The sequence below is a fragment of the Corvus cornix genome, chromosome 1 (assembly GCF_000738735.6).
Source record: "Corvus cornix cornix isolate S_Up_H32 chromosome 1, ASM73873v5, whole genome shotgun sequence".
Lineage (NCBI taxonomy): Eukaryota > Metazoa > Chordata > Aves > Passeriformes > Corvidae > Corvus > Corvus cornix.
This window is the reverse complement of record NC_046332.1, coordinates 49,171,745-49,199,028: the sequence shown is the minus strand read 5'-3', so window position 1 is coordinate 49,199,028 and position 27,284 is coordinate 49,171,745. Positions and strand designations below refer to the sequence as shown.

The window sequence follows — 27,284 nt, the reverse complement described above, 5'->3', positions numbered from 1 at the left end:
TAAAAATAGATAACCTTGTTTCTTTGGGCATCAGGTTCTTGTTTCTGCTTGTTTTCATTCCTGCCTGTACCTTTTATTCTTTCTCTTAGTGTGTTTCAGTCAAAGTAGATTAGTGAAAGAAAATCTGGAGTAGTTTATTTTTATTTTGAGTTCCATGTGGTTTATTAACTTGCACAATATTTCATTGCAGCAAAGCAAGCAATGGAGCAGGGAAAATCTCCAGTTATAATAGACAACACTAACACTCAAGCCTGGGAAATGAAGCCATATGTGGAAGTGGTGGGTTTTGTTGCATGATTGTCAACTGTAACAATTTTTCAAACTTACCCTTGCATGTGATAAGTTGATATGTTTTGTCCAGAAACATTTTTTTTGCTCAAGTTTTTGGAGACAGAGACAGCTTATTGATAATGATTAGTAATTGGTATGGCAATAATTTAGATCAGTTTAAGGATTGACTTGATTTGCTTAGCCTGGAACAAAAGCTAAGACAAGCTGGGGTAGGTGAAATTCAGCATACTACCACAGCAGAGTATGCTGCATCTGTTTATTATACTTGTCTTTTATTTTTTTCTTACATTTTATGTGATCATGATACACATCACACATATTTCTTTGCTTGCTGCAGGCTCTAGAAAAAGGATACAGAGTGGAATTCCGTGAGCCAGATACTTGGTGGAAGTTTGATCCTGAAGAATTAGAAAAGTAAGGTTTCTCTTACAGATGTCATGGTACTTTATATATAGAGATAGATAGGCAGATAAATATGCATGCATAAATATATATGCTGTAAGTTATATTTTATTCAAAATATTTTCTCAAGTACTTTACTAGTAGTATGAAATGTATTCTATTTAAATGGGCATTTTGAGGTATGCCTTTACATGGAAGTTTTATGGATAAACAAGCAGACAAATAAGTACAAGCTCCATCTTGTTGGCCCAAAAGTCAATATTAAAGTTTTATTGGACATGTGTAGATCTGACTTAAAATACTGTAGAACATGGGTCATTGAACTTCTGGGTTCTGAGAATGCTTGGGAAGCTGCTTTTTCTTCCTGGTTAATGTCCTTTTTGTCTCAGATATATCTGCATTAGGAATCTTATGAGGTATCAGACCAGCTCAGAGATATTTCTTTCTTTGAAATGTAGTGTAATACTTTCACAGTTGATGACAGAGTTCTCTCACTGATTGTTGTTTTACATGCATCCAACTGACATTGCTTCTAATTGTTTCAGCTTTGTAAAGTAGCCCTTACAGTGCACAAAGTATTTGTGTATAATGCTTGCTTTACTGACTTGGACTTTATTGTGTTTATAAATACTCTAAAGTTTTCACCTTTTGCTCCTAAGCTACCACTAACTTGTTTCTAGAGATGGAGTCTTCTCTCTGTAGAAGTTTTTCTAGTTTGGGGTGCAGCACAGCCAGGTTAGGAATCTTAGTAATCAGGCACTTCTAAGATACTCAGCATGAAATTTCCATTACATAAGACAGTCACTTTCCAGGAAAATTCATGTTTCCACATGATCTTAACAAGCAACGGGATAAACTGATGTTTGTTACTGTTGAATTTTACTGTTCAATCATTAATTGTAGGAGTAAAGCTTTTATCTGTCCCAGAGGAAAACCCTTGAACTGTGAAGTGCTGTTACCAGTTTTTAGAAGGTTCCTAGAAATATTTTAGCAGTTCTGGTTTCTTTAAATATTTGAATAGAGGCCCATTGCCTGGAAACTTTATTTTTTGGGAGTTTAAGAAAGGTGATGATGGTAAGTTTTCATTTTGTTCAAGAGAGGGCTCTTGTTCCATCAGCAAGCTTGCTGGGGATGCAGTTGTGGAGGGTAATATGGAAGCATTTAATAGTGACAGAACTTTGCTTTTATCAATAGATTCTGTGTTCCTCCAAGGAAAACAGTCTTCCTCCTCCTATCTGTTAGGAGCTTTTGGTGGTATGTCTGTGTTAGTTCAGATAGATGGCTTTATGCTCTCTCAGCGTAGCCAAGCTGCCAAAGAATGAGCGAAGACATGCCTGAAGAGGAGAGCACAGGATTAAATGACACTATACAGCAAATTGATTTCCTTTTTTAAATCAGTTTCTATGCTTGATGCAATTTTGCTGTTAGTGATTTTATTATCCTGCCTTACTCTGCAAGGAAAAATACTTCCTCTTTCATGAAGTGATTATGCACAAGTCCATTCAATTGTGGATGAGTGTGCACTTTATGTCCAGAGTACTTGAGCTATAATCTTTTTCTCGGAGTACTAAGATAGGCGAAATATTGAATAACTTTCTGCTTCCACCATTTGGTGTTAAAAGACTTAGACTTGCTCTTCTCATTTTTTGTCTGTCATGAGCGTCAAGTGCTTTATAAAGTCTACATATTTCAAGAGGGTTGACTTTTTTCTCTACGATTAACCTTGTTCATATTTGTGAATAAAATCAAAACTGTTAAGACGCACTAAGTGATTAGTTCAACATGCAGCTGCTCCTGGGCCACTTTAGCACAGTGTAAAAATTAGAAGCATTTAAACAATGAGCCACATGCGATGTTCACTCCAGCTTCTGGTGTTGCCTCAGGGAAGAGTGTCTGTGAGAGAAATGCACTGCTTAAGCATTTTCTTCACAGAAGGAAACCTGATAAAATACACCTTAAGGAGCCAGTGTAATTTTGAATAGTTCTGAGATCTGAATTCTGCTTCCATTCTGAATGTGAAACTAGTGTGCTACCTGCAGTGTGCTTTGAACCCTTGTCAACTTGATTCTTACTTCTTTGTTGTAATAATACTCACAAAGTCATTAGGGGGCTGGGTGGTGAGGAAATCAGTCTTTTAAAATACTTGTGTGGAGTATCCTCTTTCCAGTATAGCATGTTTGTTCCCAGTGTTGATTTCTCCTTTATAGAACTGAGCAAGTTGGTAAGGCCCATATCTCTTCTGTCGCTGGCAGAAAGCACAAAGGTGCAGAAACACATTCCCTCTTTGTTTGTTGTGGAAATAATTCAGCTTGGACAAGGTTTCTTGGCAATAAGAATGTATTGGGTTATGATAAATGCTTGTTGATGCTACCAAAACATTTTGTTTCTGTTTTATGTCTCTTCTTTTAGATTCAGTTCTGTTACAGTTCTGGCAATTCTCTGACATTCAGTTTGTGCATGAGGCTTGTGGTTTTCTTTTGGCAGAGACTGAAATTCTCTGCTAACATGGATTTTAAAGTCTTATTACATAGATACCAAGGAGGTAAATACATTCTAATGTAATGTGTAAAGCCTCAGGTTCTTAATAGACCAAGTTCTTCTGAAAGTGGCTGGTCACTGAGCACTGCAAGAATAGGACAGCACGTTTGATACCTTTTCCCTTACATGTGTTTCAGTACATTTCTAAATTTGCAGCAAGTGTCAGTTACAACTGGTAGATAAAAGTGTTGTGAGCATGTTGTTCTGGTTCAGAAGTTAAATTGCTTCTTACTCTGTAGAGATATTTCTTGATGAGAAAATATTCTGTCATTAAGTCTTGAAACTGTGCAGTTGTTCGGGTTTTTTTATGCTAGTTTGAACATTGCTTTCATAAGGAGTAGTCTATGCTATTATTCATATCTCTACTCATTAGCTAGTATACCATGTAAAATCTGATGAATAATTAACAAAATCCTTCTAGGATAGTTCAGCTGCATAGCTGTAGTGAATAACATCACATTTCTGTATGAAGGATGTATGAGGATACAGTGTAATAAAAGCAAGAAGAAAAAATTGAGAATTCAGAGGGCTTTTTCTTGAAGACTGTAACATGCAATTATATATATACTTATATATAACTATATATAATTATAAACATACCAGACAATTTATTTAAATTTTTGTTTTTGTAGGAGGAATAAACATGGGGTCACTCGTGAGAAGATTGCTCAGATGTTGGAACGATACGAATATCAAATATCCATCCCTATTGTCATGAATTCAGTGGTACCTCCCCACAAAAACACTCAAAGACCACCTCTGCAGAGAAGACATAGGTGGGGAGACAATACAGACTCATGGAGTTCTTTCAGTATTTCCAGTAGCCAGTAACACAGTTGCAGTCAGTTAATAAGAATCTGTTATTTGCCTCTTCAAAACACATCATCGCCTCCGATAAAGTAGTGATCTTCTGTGTTTTAAATAGGCCTATTTCAAGACCCATTTTCTTCTGGAGGTTGTTCTTTTTAATGGACTTACATGTAAATAAAATTGTACATTTAATGGTTTTTAAAACTACATTTATTAAAGTTGTAAGACCTTGGGTTTTAGTAAAATATTTAATATAGTATGGCATATAGCAGAGTCTTTCTTCATAAATCTGAGACAATGACGTTGTCATAGATGAGGTAACTGTTGAGCAGGGGTTTTTATGGGTCATAATAAGGATCTTTAAAAAGAGAATTAAAGCCCCAAAAGAAGAGTTTATCTACACAGTAATCAATTTTAATGATTGTTATTTAGTCTTCTTACCTTTTTGGAGATTTTTTTGAAAGCAGTTATGTTCTGGATTGTGCTTTAGTTCTATTTGGTATGTATTGCCAGTTGGCAAAATTTTGGCATGTGCTTTCTGATTTCAGTCAAGAGGTTTGATTTTTGTGGTTGTTTTGTTGGTTTTTTCCTTTCTTTTTTGGTCTCAGAAGTTCATGTGGTAGCTGAAGCAACATTCTGCCCGTACAGTATTCACCAGCTGTAAACTGTGCAACCTGAATCATTTTTTTATTTATTCTCATTGGTAGTATATAAACTATGATGGTGGTGGCACACCACCGACTTGTTTTGTGCTGACTAAAAAAAAAAAATTAAATTTTATCACTAAACCCCCAAAATTTCACAGCTGTGTCTTTCTAAATCAGTTTCTTTCCTTTGTGATAAAAATGAGGTTTTAAAGAATTAGGCTGTCAATTCCCAGTCCACAGTTGGGATGCATCAATTCAATATAAATAGTGGATGTAATTCTGTAAAACCATCTTGCATTCCTAATTTTAGCGTAGCCAATGTAATCTGTTGAGCACATAACAAAGAATGAGCCAGCATGGAGACTGACTAACTGCTCTTTTTCTCTTAAAAAAATGATGAGTTTGTAAGTGTTCACTTTGCATTTTTTCTAACAGCTTGCTGTATTAATAAAATGTATTTGTGTTCAGTATTGTTGAAGTAGTTCAATGCAGCAGTTTTTATTATTTTGAAGCTCGTAGGATTTTATACAGATGAGCATTTTTACTAACTTGCGAGCTGAAATAACCTAACTACACTTGACTTCCTTATACACTGAATGATCAAACGTAGAACAGGAAATTTTGTAAAGAACATGAGTATGTAACTAGAAGAATTTGGATGGTTATCTATTACTCATTTGGTGTCATAGTATCAGAATTTTGAAAATTCCGAAGCCAGCATAGTTTTTTTTAATTGTAGACGATTTTTGAATAGGCCCTAAAAGTTACTTTGTCAATAAAGTCTGAATACTATGAAACCTGAAAATCCAGGTATATAATGAAGTATCTTTCTGTGGTTTTTTACATCTATTGTGCAAAGTTAAATTTATAGTGTTTTTTTATAATTTAAAGTGTTTCAGTAGCGCATGCATTGTTAATATATTGAATTATGTGTATGTGTAGAAAAGAGGCTCCCCAACTATATTATTCATTGTCTGTTATTCATATCAAATATCTTACTGTATTTTAGTTTTCATGGTTATCTTTTTCTGTGTCTCAAGGGAATCATGGATATCATTGTAAATGCTCAGTAATACTTCAATTATGCCAAAGTTTTTATATTTAAACATGAAAGCACATTTCAAGTGTGGGGGAGATAAAAAGATTTTAGACTCATTTACTCTGTTACTGTAAGCTATAACATGATAAAATTTATTGAGGCTTATGAGCTATGCACACAGTGTGCTGAAGCATGTCAAGAAAGAGCTGATTGTTGAAGACTGAAATGGGATTTTTTAGCAGTATTTAATTTGAATAGGTACTAATTTGTACTGTTTTAAGATGGTGTGGCTTTTTTGTGTCACCTTTTTAATTATGGGTGGATGGGAGTGTTTTTGCTGTGCAAAGCATGCTGATCAATAGGCCTGCAGTTTGCAAAGAACACTTAGGAAAGGGAACCTTTGCAATTTGTTTCTGTATCAAACATTTGTAAATTGCTTCATCTGTACAGCTGTATTCCAAGGTAAGTACAGTGACATGGTAGGTGAAAACACTGGAATTACTGTCAGTGTAACACTTCTATTTCATGGTATAATCATATTTTTTGAGGATATGACAGTCACAGACATATATATCAGAAGTTGATTTTACACTATACACTATTTATATGTAAAAATAAAAAATTATGTGAAATACATGTTGAAGGTATTGAATTTTTCATGCCCTCAAAACCAAGGAAAATTAGTTATTTGCTCAAAATGTATGTGCAAGAAATGTAAGAACTTGCTGCTCAGCTAGACAGGGGATCTAAGAATTTTTACTGTCTGTACTTTCTATACAATACTTGTGTTGATGATGATAATGTACCTAGAACAAAGGTTTCCTATTGTTCACTTTTTAAATAAATTGCTAGTTCATCATATTTAATGAAATAATAGTGTCAGGTTGGGGTTTTTTCAAATTTAACTAATGCTTAGAACCATAATGTTATAAATTCTGAGTTTCTCCTGCATACTTGAAACTAGTGGGATGTTTGGTAAGTAAATTTAACACTCAGCTTTTCTAAGTATGAAATGTAAATGAAAATTAATACATAGAACATACATCAGTTGGTTCATATAGCAGACCACTTAGCATCAGCTGTATAGGGAAAAATGATTCTAGTTTTACTGCTTCATCTAAGCTGCTGTTTCGTGATTTATTGGTTTACTTCCCGAATTATCAAAGGTTTTCATCAGCATTCTTTGGGTGATTTAGTTTTCTCATTTTAATTTTGTATGGACAAGAAAAAAATCACCACCCCAAGACCAAACCCTAAGAAACCTGTGTGCTGGTTTTGGGTGGGATAAAGTTAGTTGTCTTCAGAATAGCTGGTCTGGGACTTTGTTTTAGATTTGCCCTGGAAACAATATTGATAACACAGGGGTGTTTTTGTTACTGCCGAGCAGTGTTTACACAGCATCAAGGACTTTTTGCTCCTCACAGGGAGTTGGGAGGGGACAGAGCTGGGACAGCTGACCCCAGCTGACCAAAGGGAGATGCCAGACCTTAAGGCGTCAGGCCTGATATATAAAGCTGGAGGAAGAAGGAATGAGGGGGTTTGGAATGGTGGAGTTTGTCTTCTGAAGTAACAGTTACATGTGATGGAGCCTGGCTTTCTTGGGGATGGCTGAACACCTGCCTGCCTGTGGGAAGTGGTGAATGAATTCCTTGTTTTGTTTAGCTTGCATGTGCAGGTCTTGCTTTACCTGTTAAACTGTCTTTATTGCTAACCACGAGTACAACCTAGATGTAACACTCATAATTTTTTAACATTTAAGTGATGTTAAATGATCTCCTGTGAGGAATTCTGTTGTGTTCTTGTAGCCATGTCCTCTGGAGGTTAATCTAGTTTGCCATGATACATAATTTTTTAAAACTTTTTGTGTTTAAGAAGAAGGCCACGATTTTGTCTCTTGTCATCTGTCTCTTGGAACCTTTTGCAGAAATGGTTGTTTCTTTGCTAATAGATAGCTAGAAACAAGGCTTTCTCTACCTGAGATAGGACCCATAATATTTATACTTAATTGTTTTGTGTCTGTCTTCCCTGTTGTAATTTAGACTTTTGGTATTTTCTTTGAGCTGAGCAGTAAGTTTCATTCTCAGTGAATTAGAAGAATTCTCACATTCGTGTGTGACATGTAGTTTTAACTTCTGCTTTCTCCTAGCAATCAAATTTTCTGGAAGAAATGTTTTTGCTCAGTACTGGTACATCATGGAAATGAGGTGATTAGGTGTATGTTGAGACTTCAAAAGAATAGACACATGTATTAAAATTCCCTGTAAAAAGCATTAAAAAGACTGTTGAAACTGAAAGTAAGTCCTCCTTTTGAGTGATCAGATGTTTCATGTGGATCAGATGTGGAATACTTCACTTTAGTGTTTCTAGAGTGATGCTTGTCTCATTTAAATGTTTATATTCTCATCCTTTTGAAATAAAAGCAGTAGCAGAGATCAAAGCTCTCTATTAATATTGTAGGTGAAAATCTTGTACATCAATAAATTTGTTGGGTTTTTCTTCTCTTTTTATAGGCTAATTGGTTGAAATTATCTGTAAATCTGCTTATTTTGAGTTCACAGAAAAATGTGTGAAAACGTAATTGGTCTTTTTTTGAAAAAAGTAGTAAGTAACAGAGCTTGTCAAGGTCTGATCATCTCAAATTTGTCTTTATTTCTGTAGTAATGGAGAAGCAGCAAATGGTGGGTTTTGCTTGAGGTAGACTGTCAGTGTAATTCTAGATCAAGGGTAATAGAAGCATTGAAGTATTGTGTCTGGAATTGCAGTTTCCTTTTAGCTGATAATGCTCCCACTTCATTTCTCTGGTAGGCAGGCAGTCCTTGACCATGTCATGTGTATCTTACTGATTTATAATGCTCTTGTAACGATATCATGTTGTGCCAAGCCAGAATATATATATCCATGAAACCCCCCCCCCCCCCCAAAAAATACCCACCCCAGTTGTACTTGCAGTCTTTTTAGTGATGTTAAATATTTTTCTCTTTTTTTTTTTTTTTTTTTTTTTTTCTCTGTTAATCCAATTAACTTTTCTTTTGGAACATGTAGTTGCATGTTTTCTAATTACTGATTTTAAAAAGGTTGAATTCTGTAGTGGACGTTGTTTAGCCTCTTTTAAAATTGCTAACAGACTAAGAAGTGCTGCTTTAGCTGATGGAGTAGTCATTTGTTTATTTCTGAGGGATGTATTGTCTCATGTACAAATCAGCCTTAGTCATAGGCCCATAGTGCTGTTTGGCTGTTATTTTATTCATGATACTTTTAATTTTTTTTTCTTTATTCATTAGCCCTAGGTTTGGGTAACCTGTATTATAGGTTATGATAGTGTATGAGGAGTTATCAAACAACTTATCCCACATCTTGCTCTTAACCAATAATAGTTTCTGAAGGCTTATTAACCTGGCTTAGGAGTGGATTGATTGTATTACTTCCCCCCATTTAGCATTTTTCCTGATTGCTTGTAAGATGGATACAGTGCTTTACAGGGACCTTGATAACAAAAGTGTAGACATGGAATCATCTACCTTAAGCAGGTCAGGTCTATATGTTTGAGCTGCATTTGTGGCTCTTTGCACCCGTTTGGTACACATGCTAAATACTTAGTGAATATTTAGCATTATTCTTCACTTTACAGAGCCTGTGCTTATGTCAGTGCAGCAAAAATTCATGATATGTGGGATTATAGGTGGAATTCTTTGTATGCAATATGTGGATGGCGGAGCATTGTGTTTCGTTCTGTTCTTGCTTTGTTCCTGCAGTCTAAACTTGAGTTTAGAGAGTTCTTGGTTCTAATAATTAATACTTAGGTGCCTTTCTTGGTCCTAAGTCTGGGTCCTCTTAGATGAGAAGCAGTGGGTGGAGGTTGCAACATGGGAAGTGTGCCCTGGATAGTGGCTTGTGTAATCTCATCCTTAGAATATTCAAAACTTACATGGAGATGGCACTGAGCAGCGAGACCACGGTATTGCTTTGAGCAGAGGTTGGACCACGTGATCTCCAGAGGTCCTTTCTGACAGAAGTTACTCTGTTACAAGTGATAAGAGTGAGAGCAGTGTCCAGAATATCAGAAGAGTTAACTCTTACCTATCAGAGAAGAGTTTTAAATCACTAATAATGGAAGTGCTGCCTGGTCTCAGGGTGTTGGATGCTGTCTGTGATGCTGTTCTTATTCTCAGATGGACACTAAATTTCTGGCTTTGACTGTAGCAGCAAAACTGGCTGTACCCTTTATTCTGGTTATGTTGTTTCATAACTAGGCTCACAGGTTCCTGACACCACCTATAGCGGATCCTCTTTTCCCTCCCTCAGTGTCCATTTATCTCTTGTTACCTGTATTGTCTTTCCAGAACTATTTATAGAAATAATAGCATATATTAGTGCTTATCTAAAGTAATTTTTTATTTTCTCTCCAAAGACAAATTTCTGTTGATCCTTACTAAATTGCAGAATTCCAGGACAGTTTTCTGCATCGATTCATCCCCAACACTCTAGGAATAATACAGGGCTGTTTTTTTAAAAGTAATCGTCTTTAAGGGGGTAATTCATCCTGTCTCTTGTGTATCTCTAGTCCTTTGGGTGAAAGATGCTCGAAAAGGGAAACGAGTTAATACCAAAGTGTAGTATGCAGAAATAGTAAGTAAAATTTTGATGCTAGTATGATGAAGTGTGGAGATTTGTTGAAAAAGGTATAATAACATCCAGAGAATGTGCATTTTAACTGAATGCTCTGTAGTTCTCAGTATTTCATTGAGTATTTGAGATTCACAGAATGAGTGCAACAAGTAGAGCAGATGTTGTGAATAGCAACATGTCTGCAGTTACCAGTATTTTAATGTTGCTATAATCTAGGTTACAGGCTGGTTACTTAATATTTGCTGATACTGTTCTCCTGTTGTAACTTTCCCCACCTTTTTTGTTTATTCTTGAACTGCTTTTTTCTCATCTGAGTCCTGTGTGTTTTATTACAGTTGTCTTCATAACTCTGGATCCATCTTCTCTGCTTTTGTTCCCTTCATTATAAACTTGTGTGGAGAGCTACACCTTGTTCTCTAATTTTAATGCCTCAGTCCAAACTCTTGCTGATTTAAAAGCTGAGCATATAGTACCCCACCCCCTAAGCTGTCCTTTTGAATTTTTTTCTTGTTCTGTTAAAAGTAGTATTTTGTGTCGTACAGTATATTTGTCTTCATACTTTTTTCGTCCTTAAGTTTGCCATATCTTCTTGTGTTTCTAAAACTTGTGCTTTTGTTCCAGAATTACGGTCTGTACTTTGGTGGATAGTTAGTTCTTTGCTATAATTTTGCTAATTGAAGTTATTTTTAATACAGCTAAAATCTGTCATCTTTCACTGAAAGTTCCTAACAGGGAATAGTTTATTACATATCTCCAGATATTTCATTTTGCTCTCATTATACCCATTGCTTCCTTCATCTCACACCCCTATTTTTCTTCAACTTGATTTTGCTTGTGTCTCATCTCAAATTTCACTTTACGTTTGTTTTTGGTGTGAATGTGCGTTGGTAAGAAAGGTCAACACTTCGCCCTGTAAATCTCATTTTTACTTTGAAAACCCTTTTGTTGTACTTATCTTTACATTCTGATATGATGTCTGTCATCTGTGTTCAAGTGCTAGGATGATGTATTGCAGTATGTGGGTCTTTTTATTTTCTGGTTAAAATATTTATTTATTTATTTATTTATTTGAAGAGTAACTCTAGAGTGCATGACAAGATGATTGGTACTGTACTTGCAGTGCATAACATTGGAATCTGTGCCCATCATGTTCTCTTCAAAGGACTAAATGTTGCCAGAACTTAAAATGATCCTCTGAGCCTTCATGGGGGAAAGGCTGATGATGAAACTGGAGGGTTTTTTCTCTTTCTTTTAAGTACATCCCTTTAAGATGTAGTCAGATCACTTGGAGTGTTCCACATTGTCCTTTTTTTTCTCCTTCTTAACCTGCATTTTAACACTGAGCTGTACTTAATGGTGCAGAAAAATTCAATCAAAGAAAAAATGGCACCTCCTCTCCATCTGTTGGCATCCATCCGTCCATCTCTTGCTGGGGGAGTTGTTTTGTTTCTTTCCTCAGAGTTGTGAATTGTGTCAGGTGAGATATTTATGGCATCTAGAGGAGGTTTAAGTAGCTTTTGAGTTGTTTCACGTGTTCAGAAAGTAGATATTTGATACTGGGCACAAGTATATTCATTACACATTAACATATGTATCAAACAGTATATTCAGGATTGATTTCTTTAATCTTAATCAGCATGTTCTATGACTAAGGAGCCAAGAAAAGGACATTCAAATCATAAGATATTTATGACTTTCATGAACCAGGCAGGACAAAGATCAGTAAAGTCATTCCACCTGAAATTTCTATGGAATGAATAGACTCTCATTTGAAACTGAATTGCAGTTACCTCAGGAATGTGGGAGTTTTAGTGGGTGGGTTGCTTGGGTTTTTTACTTTGAAAAATAAAGTGCTTGCACTTTGCCATGTATTTGATTAAATGAACAGCTTCTAAAGGCATGCTTTAATCAAACCAATTATGTGCTTATTCTCTGTGTACTCTCTAGATCAATGTCTTTTGTGTGTGGACTATAACTGGGCAGCCATCTGATGACTGATTATACATTGTGCTGAACTGTATATACATCACACCTGTAGAAAATACAAAGATTGGAGCAGTTCTTTGCACATTGTGATAGATTAGCATATTTTATAAAGGTGGCAATGCTGTTGAGAGACAAAATAAATACTGCGTTACTTTGGATTGAATTCAGTTAGTAGGATCTTTACTGTTTTGGGGCAGAGAGAATTAATTTGCCATGCTGTAATGTGTAAACAGTTATTACAAATAATTTGTGCTGAGTTTCCTTTCTGTGAGGCAATCTGATGTGTTGCTGCTGTAAGTACTCACTTGTTCCACCAACCACTTCTTTGTCTTAGCTAGACACTTATTTTACTTCTTGCTTTGGAGAGTTAAATGAGCATAACAACGAAGTATCTACTTCTTTTGTTTTGATGCAGGGTCAGGCAGGTGAATCCATCCACAAGGAGAGTGGTAGAGCCAGCAAAAGACCGTAGTGGAAGGGCAAGGGCAACATCTGGAGGATGGAGTAGGAAAGGGTGACAAAGACACTTTCTTCAGCAGCAAAGTGCTAAGTTGAATGCTCAGCTGTCTAATGGAATTGCAACTTTCAGGAAGCCCAGTAATGCTGGCAAGTTTTGTGGTTTTTTTCTAGTTGCTTGATCACCTGATACCAATATTCCATTTGGTTTTGAGGAACTAGATCTTTATCATTCATTCATTAAAGGCAAGATATGTAACAGGCTGGTACCTGGGCTTTTTTTGTTATTCCAAAATTATAACTTCAATTTTTCGTTGTTGCTGAAGCAAAATTAGGTCACAAGGACTTCAACAATGTACTTGGACTTACCAGATGGGGAAGGTGAAGTGTATCCCAGTAAATGCCATTTTATGCATGCTGCTCTACTGTAATTTTTATGTTGAAAACACAGTCCAGAGACTTTGGAGATTAATGATGGCATACATTTCTGAAAGACCATGTACCTCATTGCTAAATGTCATATAGAATTGGATTTTAAATTTTATCTGTTCTTCCATCTTGCCTGATGATTAGGAAACATTTATTTAGCAGTGATCAGGCATTGGAACAGGCTGCCCAGGGAAGTGGTGGAGTCACCATCCCTGGAGGTATTTAATAGATGTGTAAATGTGGCACTTGGGGACATGGTTTAGTGATGGGCTTAGCAGTGCTGAGTTAATGGTTAGACTCAATGATCTCAGAGATCTTTTCTGACCTAAATGATTCTATCCTGTATTTCATTACAGCAGTGACTGCAGGCATTTTTTTATATCAAGCAGACATCAGCTTACATGCATGCTGGAGTTATGTCTGTACAACTGCAAATAAGTAACGCTTCTGGTTTTGCCATTTTTTAGCAAAATGTGACTGCTTTAGATTAATTAGTTAGCATGTTCTGCCTCAATGGTTGTGAAAGTGCATTTGTTTCTCCAGTTAAAAGTGTTATCTGAGCACTGACTCTAATCAGTCAAGCTGCTACAGCAGGAGGGTACAACCTTAAAGTCACATGTAACAGAGTTATGGCAAAAAGCTTGTAGTATTGTCTAAAAAATACACTGAGAAATTTAAAAGTGTTACAGAAGGGGAATTCCTATTTCAACAAAGATACCATTACACTTTTTCAGGTCTTTTTATGACTAACCAGGTTTCTAAATGCATAATATGTAGCAAAATTTAAGTATCAGCTGAAATAGCACCTTTTGTCTTTTCCCTTTTGCATGTGTTGTATGGGTTTAAAAACAGCTCACTAGCAAATGTCCCTGTAAAGAAGACAAGTCTGTCTCCATGCTGGTTCTTGCATTTTCTCAGTGTTTGTGTGCCATATGGTTTTACAGTAAGAGAAACTCTCAGAAGGCATGTAGGTGGACTAAAAGAGGAGGAATGAAGATAAATCTTAAGAAAACTAGTAGACAATTTGCTTCATTGAATGCAGAAACCTTAACATGATACTGGGTTATACCCCAAGCAGGAAATTTTAGGTATGTCATCATGGTGCATTAGAGTATTTCTTTGGAGTAGTATTTTCGTAGAATCAATTGAAAAACAAAAGTTACCTGGAACCATGAAGAGTAATATATTTTATTATTCTACACTTAATAGTTCATCACTTTCCTTTTATCTTTAGTCCTTTCTTTAGGAAATTCAAATCTTTCAAAGACTAATTTTCTTGAACTGTTATAAAACCTCCATATTTCCAAAGCACAGAAATTACGTAGTTGTATTTATGATGAACTGTTGAATGTCACTATTCATGGTCATATCCACGTATGTTAAATCATCATCCTGGCTCAACATTTGCATTTATTATTATTTTGACATGCAACAATTTCAATGCAGTAATAGCTGTTAGTTTTTCTGGATTATCCAGGGGATTCTTTTCCCATTATTTGATGAATATGTTTTTTCTGTTCTTGCGTTTTAAAGTGAATCCCATCCAGTGTGGTTTTCCTTCCTGATTCAGAATTAATAGTAAGGAGACTAAGTAAGTGTGCAGACCTTTAAGACTTTCTCCCTCATTTCTTTGGGAGGATATCAATATCCTTTGATGCAACATCCCAGCATAAGGAAGTTTCTGTCAGCATTGTCGTGAAAGTGTTGTCCGATGTGTCAGGGGTTAGACACAAGAAACATGCTTGCACCAGTATTAGAGAAGTTAATTTCCAGCAGCAGCAGTGCAAATTCACATCTGGGAGAAGTGAGTGATAGGCAAAGTATAGCTACAATAATATCAAGGCTGGAGAAGTTCATTCCTTTCCTGTGCCAGTGCTGACATGGATAATTTGGTTGTCATTTCTGCAGTTGTTCTGGCAGCACAAGGAGTTTAGGTACAACAATAAATTCTTCTTAAAACTGGTGCTCAGGTCTGATGTTTTATTCCCCAGTCCATTGAAAACAGTTAAAATTGGGACATTATTTTCTACTTCACTGGTAGGGGGTTTTATGAATCTGAAAAACCCAGAGAATTTCCTTGTCTAAAACCACTTTCAAGTTATGAATTTTCTTCACTAAATAAGAAAGTTAATGTCAAGATTTAAGATATAATCTTGAATTAGTATATGATTTCTGCACATTTGGGGTATATGTAAGAAAGTAATCTCTCCAGCTACTATCGCAGGTACTACACTTAGATATAATTTATTTCAACAGACAAATTAGATCTGTTCAATCATAAAACTTTGGCATTCTATGTCTCCTTTTCTGGAGAGGTAGGAGGCATGTTGCTGACTAGGGAGTGCGTTGTGAACAGAATTCAACATGGAATTTATCTTGGCTGTCTTCAGTAATCTGTGGTGTGGACAGTCACACTTAAACTATAGGGCACTGTATCAAAAATACACAGATCTGGAAAAGGAGAAGTCAGTTTTCATTACTTGGAGAGAAGCACCATTTGGACTTAAATGCCAACATTTGAAGGAAATACCATTTCTTAGTAGGATTTCTTATCTGGATACTATTATAGGCCAGTAAATAATAGCTTTCCAACAGGATCACTATGGAAACCGTAGTGTTTTTTTGCAGCAATATCAAGGCATCAAGACTTTTGAATCCTGTTGCAGTCAAGCAACTTTGTTGTTCAGTTGAGAAAGCTCCTGATGTCCTTTGCCTTCTGAGAATTAGAAGGGTTTGCTTTGTAGAGTTCAAATTAGAAAGAACTTTTAAGAGACTAGCAATGAGTAAATTTAGGAACGAATAAAGGGTAAGGATAGATTCCCATCGGTGACCCTTAGTTCCCAGGCTGCCTCCTGGTGATCAGCTTTCCCTCTACAATGGCAGTCACCCTTTTATGGTTTGTTTTGTATTGCTTCTCTCAAGAATTTCAGAATACAGCACTTAAAGCAGGTAATTCTACGTATGCATTCCCAAAAATTAACTAATTTTACCCTATGATTCTAGCTGCTGCTTTGCCTTAGTGTGTTGTGTGAAGTACCATTCCAAACAAAGGGTTTCAGAAAAGTGAAGAACTACAGAAAAGGAGCAGGTGTTTGGTACAACAATTTATCAATCAAATTTAGCTCTGAAAAATCTTCTCTCTGAAGAATTTTAAGGGGAGATGTTAGATTCCTGGGTGGAATCCTGGACTGGGTTTTTCTTACAAGTGTTCATTTCAGGGTTAGCTGGCTGATGGGCCAGCATCAAGATTTCAGAGAAGTCAGGGCTGCTTTCTGCTAAATTTGATGAGAAATGTAGACAAAATAAATAAGAAGTTCTGAAAAGAGCTACAAAATTAACTGTAAATAAACATTTTTCCTACAACCATCTTATTTTTTTACAGTGTATTATTTTGTTGGTAATAAAATATGAAATATTTCTTTCAAATATGTATGAGTCAACACTTAGTATACTGAACAGTAAATATCAGAGTTGCTGTAGTCACTGTAACTTTACATTATTTGGATTTTGGTTAGTATGTTTTGAATGTGAGTATTTGTTCTTAATGGATGACATTGTCTTTCACTTAGTTCTGCTCAGCATGACATTCAATGAAATTTCAGAATAGCACCAGTTCTTCAGGATCTGTTATTCAAATATCATGCTAGAAAGACTTCCAGAAACATGATGTTTGGTCTTGCAATGATTTGTGATACCTTTTGTAAAGCTAAGCTATTGAGATGACAGCTGGATTTATTGAAACAGATTTAAATGTTCAGGATTGTCCTGAACATTTGTTTAATCAATAGAAGGTTTGATCTGAGATCTTATCTATTGAAAAAAAGCAGATAGTCTGTGTTTGATCATCATATTAACATAAAGTACCTATTCTTCAAATTGATCACCATGAATACATTATTACTCTAATTTAGTGGGGGTTTGATTTTTTTACCTGTTTGTGGTTTTACATTTAATCTTCTTTGTTTTCACTTAGGGAGGCAATTTTAAGCAAGAACCCTGGATACCTGTTAACAAAAGCAAAACAGAAGAAAAAGAGAAAAAGAAACAAAACAATGAAAAGTAATCGTACAGAAATTACGAAGAAAATGTTATGTGGAGTAGCTCATCATCCAATTCCAGGTGACCATGATGGATCAGAAAGCGAGGAGGATGATTTGGAAGAAGAAAACAAAAAATCTTTGTGTACATTCAGCAAAGACCCAGAGGATCCAGTAGCAGTTTGTGAAGAGCAGTCTAAGAGTGGTGATGAAAGCCTAAAAGAAGCTTCAGGGGTTTCAAGGGAGAGTTTTCTGGTCACTGTGCCTGAGGTCTCGGTGATGTCAAATAGTGCATGGAAAAATGAATTGCCTGTAGAAAGTGACAGTTTGCTTTTAAGAGATGTAAAACCTTTTTGTACTGAAAACCTGACCAAAAATGCACTAGATGATGAGGAAGCAAATCAAAGGCACAAAGACAGTCTTTGCAGTTTCCTAAAAATAAGCAGTGATAAGAATTCCATCCAGGAAACAGAAGGCATTTCTGAAGACTATGGTATGTCACTGTTAAGCACAGAAAACAAACTGAGATCATGTCAAATTACATGTGAACCTGACTTGGAAGCCAAGCTGGTAAGTTTAAACAGTGAAGAAGAAATCTCTCAGTGTTACAATTCCAGTGTACTTGATAACGTGCCTGATAACACAGAGGGCAAAGGTGCATTAAAAGCAGAAGAGACTAGCTCCAGTGCCTGGGCTTTTTTTTCAATTAGTTTGTCTACTGAGGAGTTGCAGATGGGCTTCAATACTCAAATGTCTCTCTCTCCTTACTCTGAGGATAAATTCGTAGGTGAACAAAGACCTCAGAAAGTGATGAAACCTGAACAGACTCACACGAACAGTTCAGCAAAGCTAAACTGCTATCAGTCAAGTGAAGGATTGGTAAAGGAAAACCATCATGAAACAGAAACGGAGGAGACTGGCAACGTAATAAGCAATGGTCTGTCTGCATCTCCAACTGGTAAAGTGCACTTCGATTCCCGAGGGGAAGCCAGGGCTACCTTCACGCAGGGTTCAAGTGAGGTAAATGTGCCAATAAATGATGCTACACCAATTACATTGAAGAGGAAGAGATACAGGAGAATTGTCAACTTAGCACCAAAGTTTAACCTTCCAAGACAGATTGCTGGTCATACAGAGGGAGGGAAGGAAGTCCCGATAAGAGAAGATATTCCCCAGGAAAGTGTTTTCGAAGTGAGGCAGAAGAACTTTCTAAGCAAGAACTGTGGAGAAGCACATGAACAGGACCATTCATTGCAGGAATATTCCTTACCCACTCCAGATGCAGATGCTCTGTTACATAATATTTCTTATGTTCATTCAGGACAGTGTTCTCCTATATTAAAATGTGCCTTCAAGGTTTGTGTGGATTCCAAAACTAAGGAGGAGCAAGCTACAACATTTCAGCCACAACAGGTAGTTGATAAAAGAGAGGATGAGTGTGAACATGTTTCTTCAGAGGTTACAAATGGCCAGCCGGATACTTTGCCTTCTCTTGAAGTTGTTTCTGAATATCTAGAAGATTCTAATACATTGGCAAGCTGCAGTGCAAATGCAAATGAAGCAGATGACTCTGAGCCGGCAAAGGCCTCACAACTTGAAGATTGTCAAGATGCAGATATGAAATGTAGTTTTCTGGGACTCCCCTTATCATTAGGATTTGCTTTTCAACTTGTGCAGCTCTTTGGTTCTCCAGGTCTTCCACTGGGTATAGTGCTTTTATTACTACTCCTATGTAAAGTAAAAAAACCCAAAACAACCCAACCCCCAAAAAACCCACAACCCCCTAAAAACCACAAACAAAAAACAAAGCACTCCCTCCAAACAAAAAAACAAACAAAAAGACTATGGTTAAAAACTAATTTTTATTGCAGTTCTTAGTTAAATATTAATCCTGTTGAAACAAATCACTGCTGCTTTGGTGATAGTTTTTAGTTTTTACCTAAAATCCTCAATCTCTGCAAAAGGGGCTTTTGGTCTGGTCCTGTATTTGCAGTCTTTTTAGCAACAAAAATTGACTAACTTCAAATCCAAAGCATGAAACACTTGCCGACATTTTAATATATCCTAGGAAGACTTTGCTGTGTTGATTACAGAACTAAATGATGTTTTAATACATCCTACTGAGTAAGACTTTACTGCGATGATTATGGAACTAAATGAAAATGTGGTACAAAATGTGTGCCCTTATATAAAGGTTGCTTGTTTGGTTTTATATTCCAAATAGTAACTTTATTTTTTTTTAGTAAAGTTTTCATACACTCTTACATGGCTTAGATGCTGTTGAAAATCCCAAAATCTAATTTAGTTTGAAACTAAATATCAAACTTAAAAGGTGTATTTTCTGATAGTGAATGCCTTCTTTTTAATTATGCCTGATTAATGAGTGTCCCAGTGTTGTACACTTGCCTTTCAGAGCTCCAGATGTCTTATTTTTGTGCTATATTTTGTATATAGTTTTAAGTTTGCAGGTAAAAGACAATCAGTCCTCGAATTGTGTGTGGCAACCATCGTTTCCCAATATACTGCAGGCTAATGCAATCCCACAGGGCTGTAACGAGCAACAACAATGGAGTTTTGCTTGGAACTCACCCTAGAACACCTGCTGAAGGAGCCATGGTCCCTGTGCATAATGTTTTTCAGATTCATGGGTCCAAATTTAGTGGAGAAACTGTAACTTTCATTTAGACAACAAACAGGATTTAAAAACAGACCAGCTTTTCAGTATACAGACCTTTACATCTGTTTGTTTCAGTAGAATTTAAACTTAAACATGAATTTTCATATGAAAATTATAATCTGACAACTGAGGAGCATCTTATGTCTGTTTATCTGGCCCAACTGACCTCGAGATTCTTCGTTATTTTTTAAAAGTTAATGGAAATGCCACCTGCCAGAACAGTGATGCAAATCATAGGAAGCATTACGTGGCTTGGTCCCTAAAGGACCTGCAATGCTGCCTTACTTAAATCTGGCACCACACACAAAGGAACTTTCCATACAGAGCTGAAATTAAGCAAGGAAGTACTGTTGATGTCCTCAACTCTTACATTTAAAACATTTTTCTTCTCCAAACTTGGTGAATCTTCGTATCTCTGATATTAAATTTCATAATCTTAGAGGGAGTTGGCCATCACTTGAAAACAGGGATCTTCCAAGAAAAAAGTGGAAAAGCCAGGCATTCAGAAACATTCAGTAGGTTAATAAACCAAATGTCCTTCTTCTCTGAGTCAGTAACAGGTGACATTCTCTGGAGTTTGGATGACTTTCTTTTGGAAATAACCTTTAAGAAATACAAACCCACCCTGATATCTCTCTGAAGCTCTGCCAGCTTGTGATTGCTGACTGCTGGGGTTTTCCCATCAGAACTGTGCCTGGCTGGCCACATTCTCCTTTATTATTATTATCCTACCATTTCAAAAATTATCCTCCTTTTTTTTTTTTTGTGGCATATGTATACTGACAGGCTACTATTCATTCATGGACACATTTGAGGGGTATTATTTTACAACATCGGAAATTGCAGTCAATTCTTACTGAAATTATTTTGGAGGAGAAGTTTTTGGTAAATAAATGTCTTTAGTTATTTATAAATGAAAGATTTAGTTGTCTGTCTTGCTTGTATGATTGTCATGTAAGTGTAGAATATATTTCAGACGGTTTTCCTATAAAGAATATCTTTTCAGCTTCTTAAACACTGTTAGAGTTAAAACATTTTAGGTAGTAACTTCTCTCGTGATACTGCACAAATTCTTATAATTAAGCATTTTAAAATGTAAAGGTTGTTATTTAAGTTCCATTTCTTTTAATTTATTGTCTGAAAGGTTTGTTTTACTTGTGTGTGCCTATTTTTAGGGGAGTTTGTGGGGGAAATGAAAGTATGAGAGGAAGACCTTTGTCTAAATAAAGAAACCAAACCCAAATCTCCTTCCCCCTCTTTCTCCTCTTGTGCACTGGCCTTAGATTTTAGAAATTCTAAATTCTGATTTTGCTGCTGGTTCATTTAATAATCTACTTTTTTAAAAAAAGTCCATAAATAATGTGTGCAAAAATTCTAATTCAATGATATATTTTGGCTGTGGAGAGATCTGAACACTCAACTGCAAAAAATATTTTCTTCTGCAGAATCCTTGTTGCCAGATGATTATATAGTTCCCCTTGACTGGAAAGTTTCAAAGATGATCTATTTACTGTGGAAGACCTCTGTAGAGGTATGAATTTTAGGGGATTTTGGAAGGCTTTCCAATATTTCAAATGCAAAGGGGAATTCTTCAGTACTTTGTTAGTAATTTGCTTTAATATCCACAGTGAGGAGATGGATGTTTTCTGCCCTCCTCTGAATATTTCTAGAACCAGCTCATTGCCACGGTAGGATTCAGGTTTTGAAAGATCAACTTCAAAAAATTTTGATACCTGTGTCTTGACCTGGCCTATGTTCATTAAGTACAAGCTACCATCATTCAGATGTTTTCCTTCTTATAGTTTTCTCTCATCATCTGACCAAAGCTCATCCTCCATCACCTCTGCTAGAGCTGCAGCAGAGAAGTTATTCTGCATGACTGTAGGCAAATTAATTCTCTTTGTCTAGTTGGAAAAGGTTAACTTACAAATCCTGTAAATACAATTAATTAGTAATTATAAAATAGAGCATGGACTTTCTTGCCCAAAATAACAAAATCTCTTGTCACATACTTTATTTTTGCTGGACTATTGTTCTCTCTTTTAGGAAAAACAGAAAACAAACGGATTGCAGAATGGAGATGGTTTGACTGGTAAGTCTATTCTGGGATACAAAAAGTGTATAAAATTCTTCTTATCAAATGGTTTGTCATCACCAATGACTGATAACATTCCTCTTTGTGCAAAAGCACTAGGATAAATGAATTTGTGCTGCCATTGATTGTGTACATGGTATGACAGAGCTATGGTTGCTGTGAATCATTACTTCACATTTCCTGATCCAAGTGCTAAAACTGCCTTATAAAGTTTCCCTTATGGAATAATTCCAGTAATTAGAGCAAGTTTATCCGTTCCAGATCAAAATGATGCTTAGCATGACGTAGTCTTTCTTGAGACTTTACTTCCCTGAAAGGTTGAGTGTCTTCAAGTTAATTAAACTTCATTATCACTAAAAATTGGCAGCATAATAATAGAATCATGGAATTACTTAGGTTAAAAAAGACCTGTAAGATCATTGAGTCCAACCATTAACCCAGTGCTGCCTGAGTCCACCAAGTGCCACACCTACCTCCTTTTTGAAAACTTTCAGAGATGATGATTTCACGGCTTCCCTGGGCAGCCTGTTCCAATGCCCAGCCACCCTTTCAGTGAAGAAATTTTTCCTAATAGCCAATTTAAACCTCCCCAGTGCAACTTGAGGCCATTTCCTCTTGTCCTGTCATGGCTACGCCTTCTTTTCTGGCTGTTGTAGAGGGAGATAAGATCCCCCCTGAGTCTTCTTTTCTCCAGGCTAAACCACCCCAGCTCCCTCAGCTGCTCCTCATCAGACTTGTGCTCCAGACCCTTCCCCAGCTCCATTGCCCTTCCTTGGACATGCTCCAGCCCCTCAGTGTCCTTGTAGTGAGGGGCCCAGAACTGGACACAGAATTTGAGGTGTGGCCTCACCAGTGCTGAGTACAGGGGGACTGTCACTGCCCTGGTCCTGCTGGCCACACCATTGCTGGTACAGGCCAGGATGCCACTGGCCTTCTTGGCCACCTGAGCATGGCTGGCTCATGTTCAGCCGCTGTCAAACAGCAGGTCACACACCTGAGCAGTAAGAGATATCCGGGTTCGTGCGAGGCTCTGGACTTCTGCATGCATTAATTCCTGCAGTGTGGAGTTTATGGGATAAGGTTGCTCATTGTCTTTTTCCATGGTTTCCATATTAATGCAGTACAATTTCACAGGTTCCGTAACGAGTTTAAAAATACACAACAGTAGTTCCCTGAAAGCTGGTAGAATTTTCTGTCTAAAATAGGATAGAAATTTGCCTATTTTAAAAGAAAGGCTGCTTTTGGAGAGGCAGCATAAGAGTGGGAATAGACACATGCATGCATGGGTGTTGTCTCTCACTGCCCAACATCTATGAGACAAAAAACTGAAAGATTTCATTTATTTTATAGGCTATTTAGGAGGCAAAAATCAAGAGGATTCTGATAAAATAAAAGCTTGTTCTAGATATATTCTATCCTGACACAACAGAAATTCCACACTATGTAAAGTAATTTCAGGTGTCTTTGGCTGCAGTTTGTAATTTCTTTATTTTTTAGACGATATTCTTAGTCTTGAAGATCTAAATAAAAATCACCAAGGGAATCAAGACTCTCCTGAAACACTATCAGACATGGAGCTGTGTCAAGATGTGATAGAGGAGAACATCATAACCTGCACTGGCACTGGCTGTCTGGATGCTGCATTTCATCAGTCATGACTGACTGTCTTAAATTCTGCATGAACAAACAGGTAATCAGTCACCTTGTGAATGTTTCATTCTCTTATTATATTTGACCAAATATCTAAAGAACATTGTTATAATTTTTAAAGTGCATTTCGTATCCCCCAGCTTGATTGGGTTTTAATTGAGTTAAGGTTGAGGGTTTGTTCAGATTTTGTTTTTTTCAAGCCTGAATGGGGAAAACAGAAGGCAGTATTTTGTTATTAAAGCCATATGATTTTATTTTTTCCTCTGAAATCTAAAACATGTGTGGTGAAGTGAAAGCAGCAGGGTAGGATGCCTAAGAGCTGGACTTTAGTCCCAGTTTGGTTGCTGTGGCAATCTGCTGTGAGTCATGACAGTCCTACTTTCCTTGTCTTTTCAGCATGGAGAGTAATCCTGGCTCCATTAAGGGTCTAATTACGAAGAGAACTCTATGAGTAATAAAACAGTATTTCAGCAAGTTATGAAAAAGTGACAGTTCTCCTTTTCAGTGGAGAAACAGTAGCAGGAAGTCACAGTAAGACTCCATATATTGAAGCGTTAAGTTTTCATTAATGTTTTCATTTGGTGTGACAAAGTGTGCTGCTGAGTATTAGACAGTATGTTACTGTGTTCTTGCTTGTCTTGTGAATTTTTGAATGCTTTGGTAACTTGGCAAAGTTTCTTTGGTTTGTTTATGAGAGGAATTCTGGGAAAATTGTGATAAGAAGGGAGGATTATCAGTTCCAGCAGGAAAATGCTAACTTAATTTCTCTATCATTTGCCATCAGTTGTTCTTTCCAAAATGGAAAACGGATTAATCTGTAGTTCTTAAACAAATAAACTGAGGTACGTGGAAATAGAATAACTTGCACCATGAGCAAACTGAGCCAGAAAAAGATTCCATATCCTGAGGCTTAAATTATTCGCATCCAGATGTCACAGGACTGCTGGAATACAATCCACATGGGGTCTGGTCAGGGGGTCTTTGTGACCTGGTACCCTGTGCCTGACCTGAGCATGAGTCAATGTCTGGAGCAGGAGTCAAGGAGGTGGATGTGCGCTGTGTTGGGACTGTTATGAACGCGGAAGTTTTCACAGTGAAGGTTCATGTCAGAGGGGAAGTAGTTGAATAGTTTGGGTTGGAATTGAAACCTCTTGAATGGGATTTGATTTGATTTTATGTCATTGACGACAAAAATGACATTGCAGGCCATTTGCTGATTAGCTGGTACCAGCTACTAATATAGGAGGATGAGGGAGATCTCTGTGAACCACTAGCCCAGAGAGCACTGGTCTTGCAGGGTTGCTCTCAGCCCAGATCATTGATAACATCAAGAGCATCGGGTAGAAGTATTTTCCTCTTATATAATCAAATACTCCAATATTTGGTAAGCAAATAAAAAATATTTTCATGAAATACTTAGGCTTATGCCTGCTACCAATTTTTAGATGCCACTTGTTTATAATATTGCAAATATGAACAATCTAGAGGCAGGATTTTGGCTTATGGTCCTGACTGGGTGTCTGTGTGGGTTTGTATCCTAAGGTATTATCCAGAAATGTCCAGGTTATTGACTAAATGTTTATATGCTAAAGAAACAGATGTGAAGACCTTTGTTATCTTCCCAGGAGAAAATTGTGGAACATGAAACATTTTTTTTCCCTTTTGTGCTTCAAGAAAAGAAAGACACATGGTAGCAGATTATCCTGCCTTATTGTCTGTACCTTTATCTGCTTGCTGAACCCAACAAGCTGTTTTTTCCCATCAGATTTAATCCCTTTGTCTGTCTGCACTGCTACTCCCAAAATTGTTTCAGTCTTCACCTCCTGCTTGTTGCAAGTGCAACAGAAGCGACCCAGAGCCCTGTGTGTTGTGATCCAGCCACTGTCTGCTGCCAGGAAACCCCAGTTTGTTATGTTGTGTTGCAGTCTAACGCTTTGTGTCAGCTTGTGTAATTTCATGGAATATAGAATGAGAGCAATGCAGACTTTGCTATGAAAGAAGACTCCCCGTCAGTGTTAGGTTTATAAAAAGGCCTTGCATTGTCTCTGCAGGGCTTGGTCATCGAGATCTATGCTGGAATGGGGTAATACAGCTGGAGTTTTATGTTGGTAGGAGGAGGGAAGTAAATCAGGGGTTAGCTGGGGTTTTTGTTTAGCTTTGTTTTACTTCAGCATCTGAAATGAGTCAGGGAAAGTCCTGAGGGCTGTTGGAGGGAGAGGATGAGGCATCAGAGGTCAGATGGGTTTAGGCTGCTCTGGAGCTGTGATCTGCCACCTCAGACCAGGCTGATGCAATGGATCGCTGCTGCCCAAAGTGTGAAGTGCCCTTCCTCCCAGCCCTGCTCCAGATAGCAGCTCCAGCACTTGCTGGCTGACATGAAGGCTATCATTTAACTCACTAACCCCACAGCAAACAAATTGCTACTTTTCTGCTGGACTGAGGAATTTAGATAAGCTGCTGTAAGGTCCGGCTCAGTGCCAAGGCTGGGGCAAGGGTGCAGATGAGGTTGTGCTGCTGCAGATATGAGGAGAGGATGTGTGCAGGTTGTCCTGTCTGGGCAGCAGTCAGCTCTGATATCAGGGGCCATGTATTCTGCAACCAAACCTTCAGGTGGAGGACTATCTTAAGCTTTTAGAAATGTAGGATGGTAAAAGAATTAAACCAAGAAAAGTATGTGGAAAGGAAAAAGCATGTCTTAGGGTTTTCAGTCGGCTCATGCTCACTGTCAGGCACAGGATGCTGGGTAATGCAGACCCCACGTGGGTATTCCAGTGCTCCTCTGAAGTCTGCATGTAGGCATTGTAAAAGACAGGTGAGTTTTTCTGATGGATAGTGCCCCTGGCTTTGAGGGATAAGGTTGTCTTGCCTCACCACAAAATAATTCTCCTCTGGTTGCTGATTAAAGCAGACTTGCCAAGAATGATGTCCCAGAGTGGTTGCAAAACTGCTCAAGTGAACAACTTGAATGTTGAAATGGATTTGATTCCTTCAAATGTCAGGGGGGAAATAAAAAACTAGGAAAATCGAGACATTCCAACTGAAAGTTTTTAAAATCGTAGGAAATCAAGGGAGAGCTAATACAATCACTTTGGTCCCTTCAGGTTGGAAAGCAAACTGAGCATTACTGGCTAAATGCAACTTAATTTGTTAGCCAGATAATCATGCTTCTGTATTCATGTTGTGTAAGGGTGTTTTTATTCCAGTGGGAAGGTGAACAGTCATGCTGTTCCTCTGAGAAAACACAGGGTTAATCTCAAGTTTTTGTGAGAGCTCCTTATTGCAGCATTGGCAGCACATCAGTATTTGTTCTGGAGATTAAGGAAGAGTTCCCGGTTTGAGAAATGTCAGCATCAGTGAAAACAGCATTATTTTGGTGCCTAGAAGTTCTCCTTAGACCAGGACTCACAACTACCAGGTGCAATACAAATGTGTCAGTTTAAGCATTTATCCACGGGACTACTTCAAAGCAGAAGCTGGCATGTTTCTTTTTGAAGCACAGCAGTCAGTAATGCCCTGCAGGAACATTTCTTCCACAACAGCCTGGAAGGGTGTGGTTTCGATGGGACAAATCTCTTGATGCCCTGTGAAAGCTCCTCCTTTC

General features: G+C 37.3%; 1 protein-coding gene across 8 annotated transcripts in view; it reads left to right on the top strand.

The window, feature by feature from the left end:
- The window catches only part of N4BP2L2 (NEDD4 binding protein 2 like 2), a 41,738-nt gene that overhangs the window by 11,898 nt on the left and 2,556 nt on the right, over positions 1–27,284 (top strand). For 4 of the 8 annotated variants that reach the window (XM_010400310.4, XM_019286372.3, XM_010400309.4 and 1 more), the window contains 7 exons: positions 191–279; positions 629–705; positions 3,864–4,007; positions 17,198–18,966; positions 21,384–21,469; positions 21,985–22,030; positions 23,531–23,723. In XM_010400310.4, coding sequence (XP_010398612.3) covers positions 191–279; positions 629–705; positions 3,864–4,007; positions 17,198–18,966; positions 21,384–21,469; positions 21,985–22,030; positions 23,531–23,691 — 2,372 coding nt within the window. In that variant the 3' untranslated portion in view covers positions 23,692–23,723. Of the gene's footprint in view, positions 1–190; positions 280–628; positions 706–3,863; positions 8,022–17,197; positions 18,967–21,383; positions 21,470–21,984; positions 22,031–23,530; positions 23,724–27,284 lie in introns of those variants that run through there. The other 4 variants (XM_039566272.1, XM_039566281.1, XM_019286373.3 and 1 more) reach the window with 3 other exon arrangements.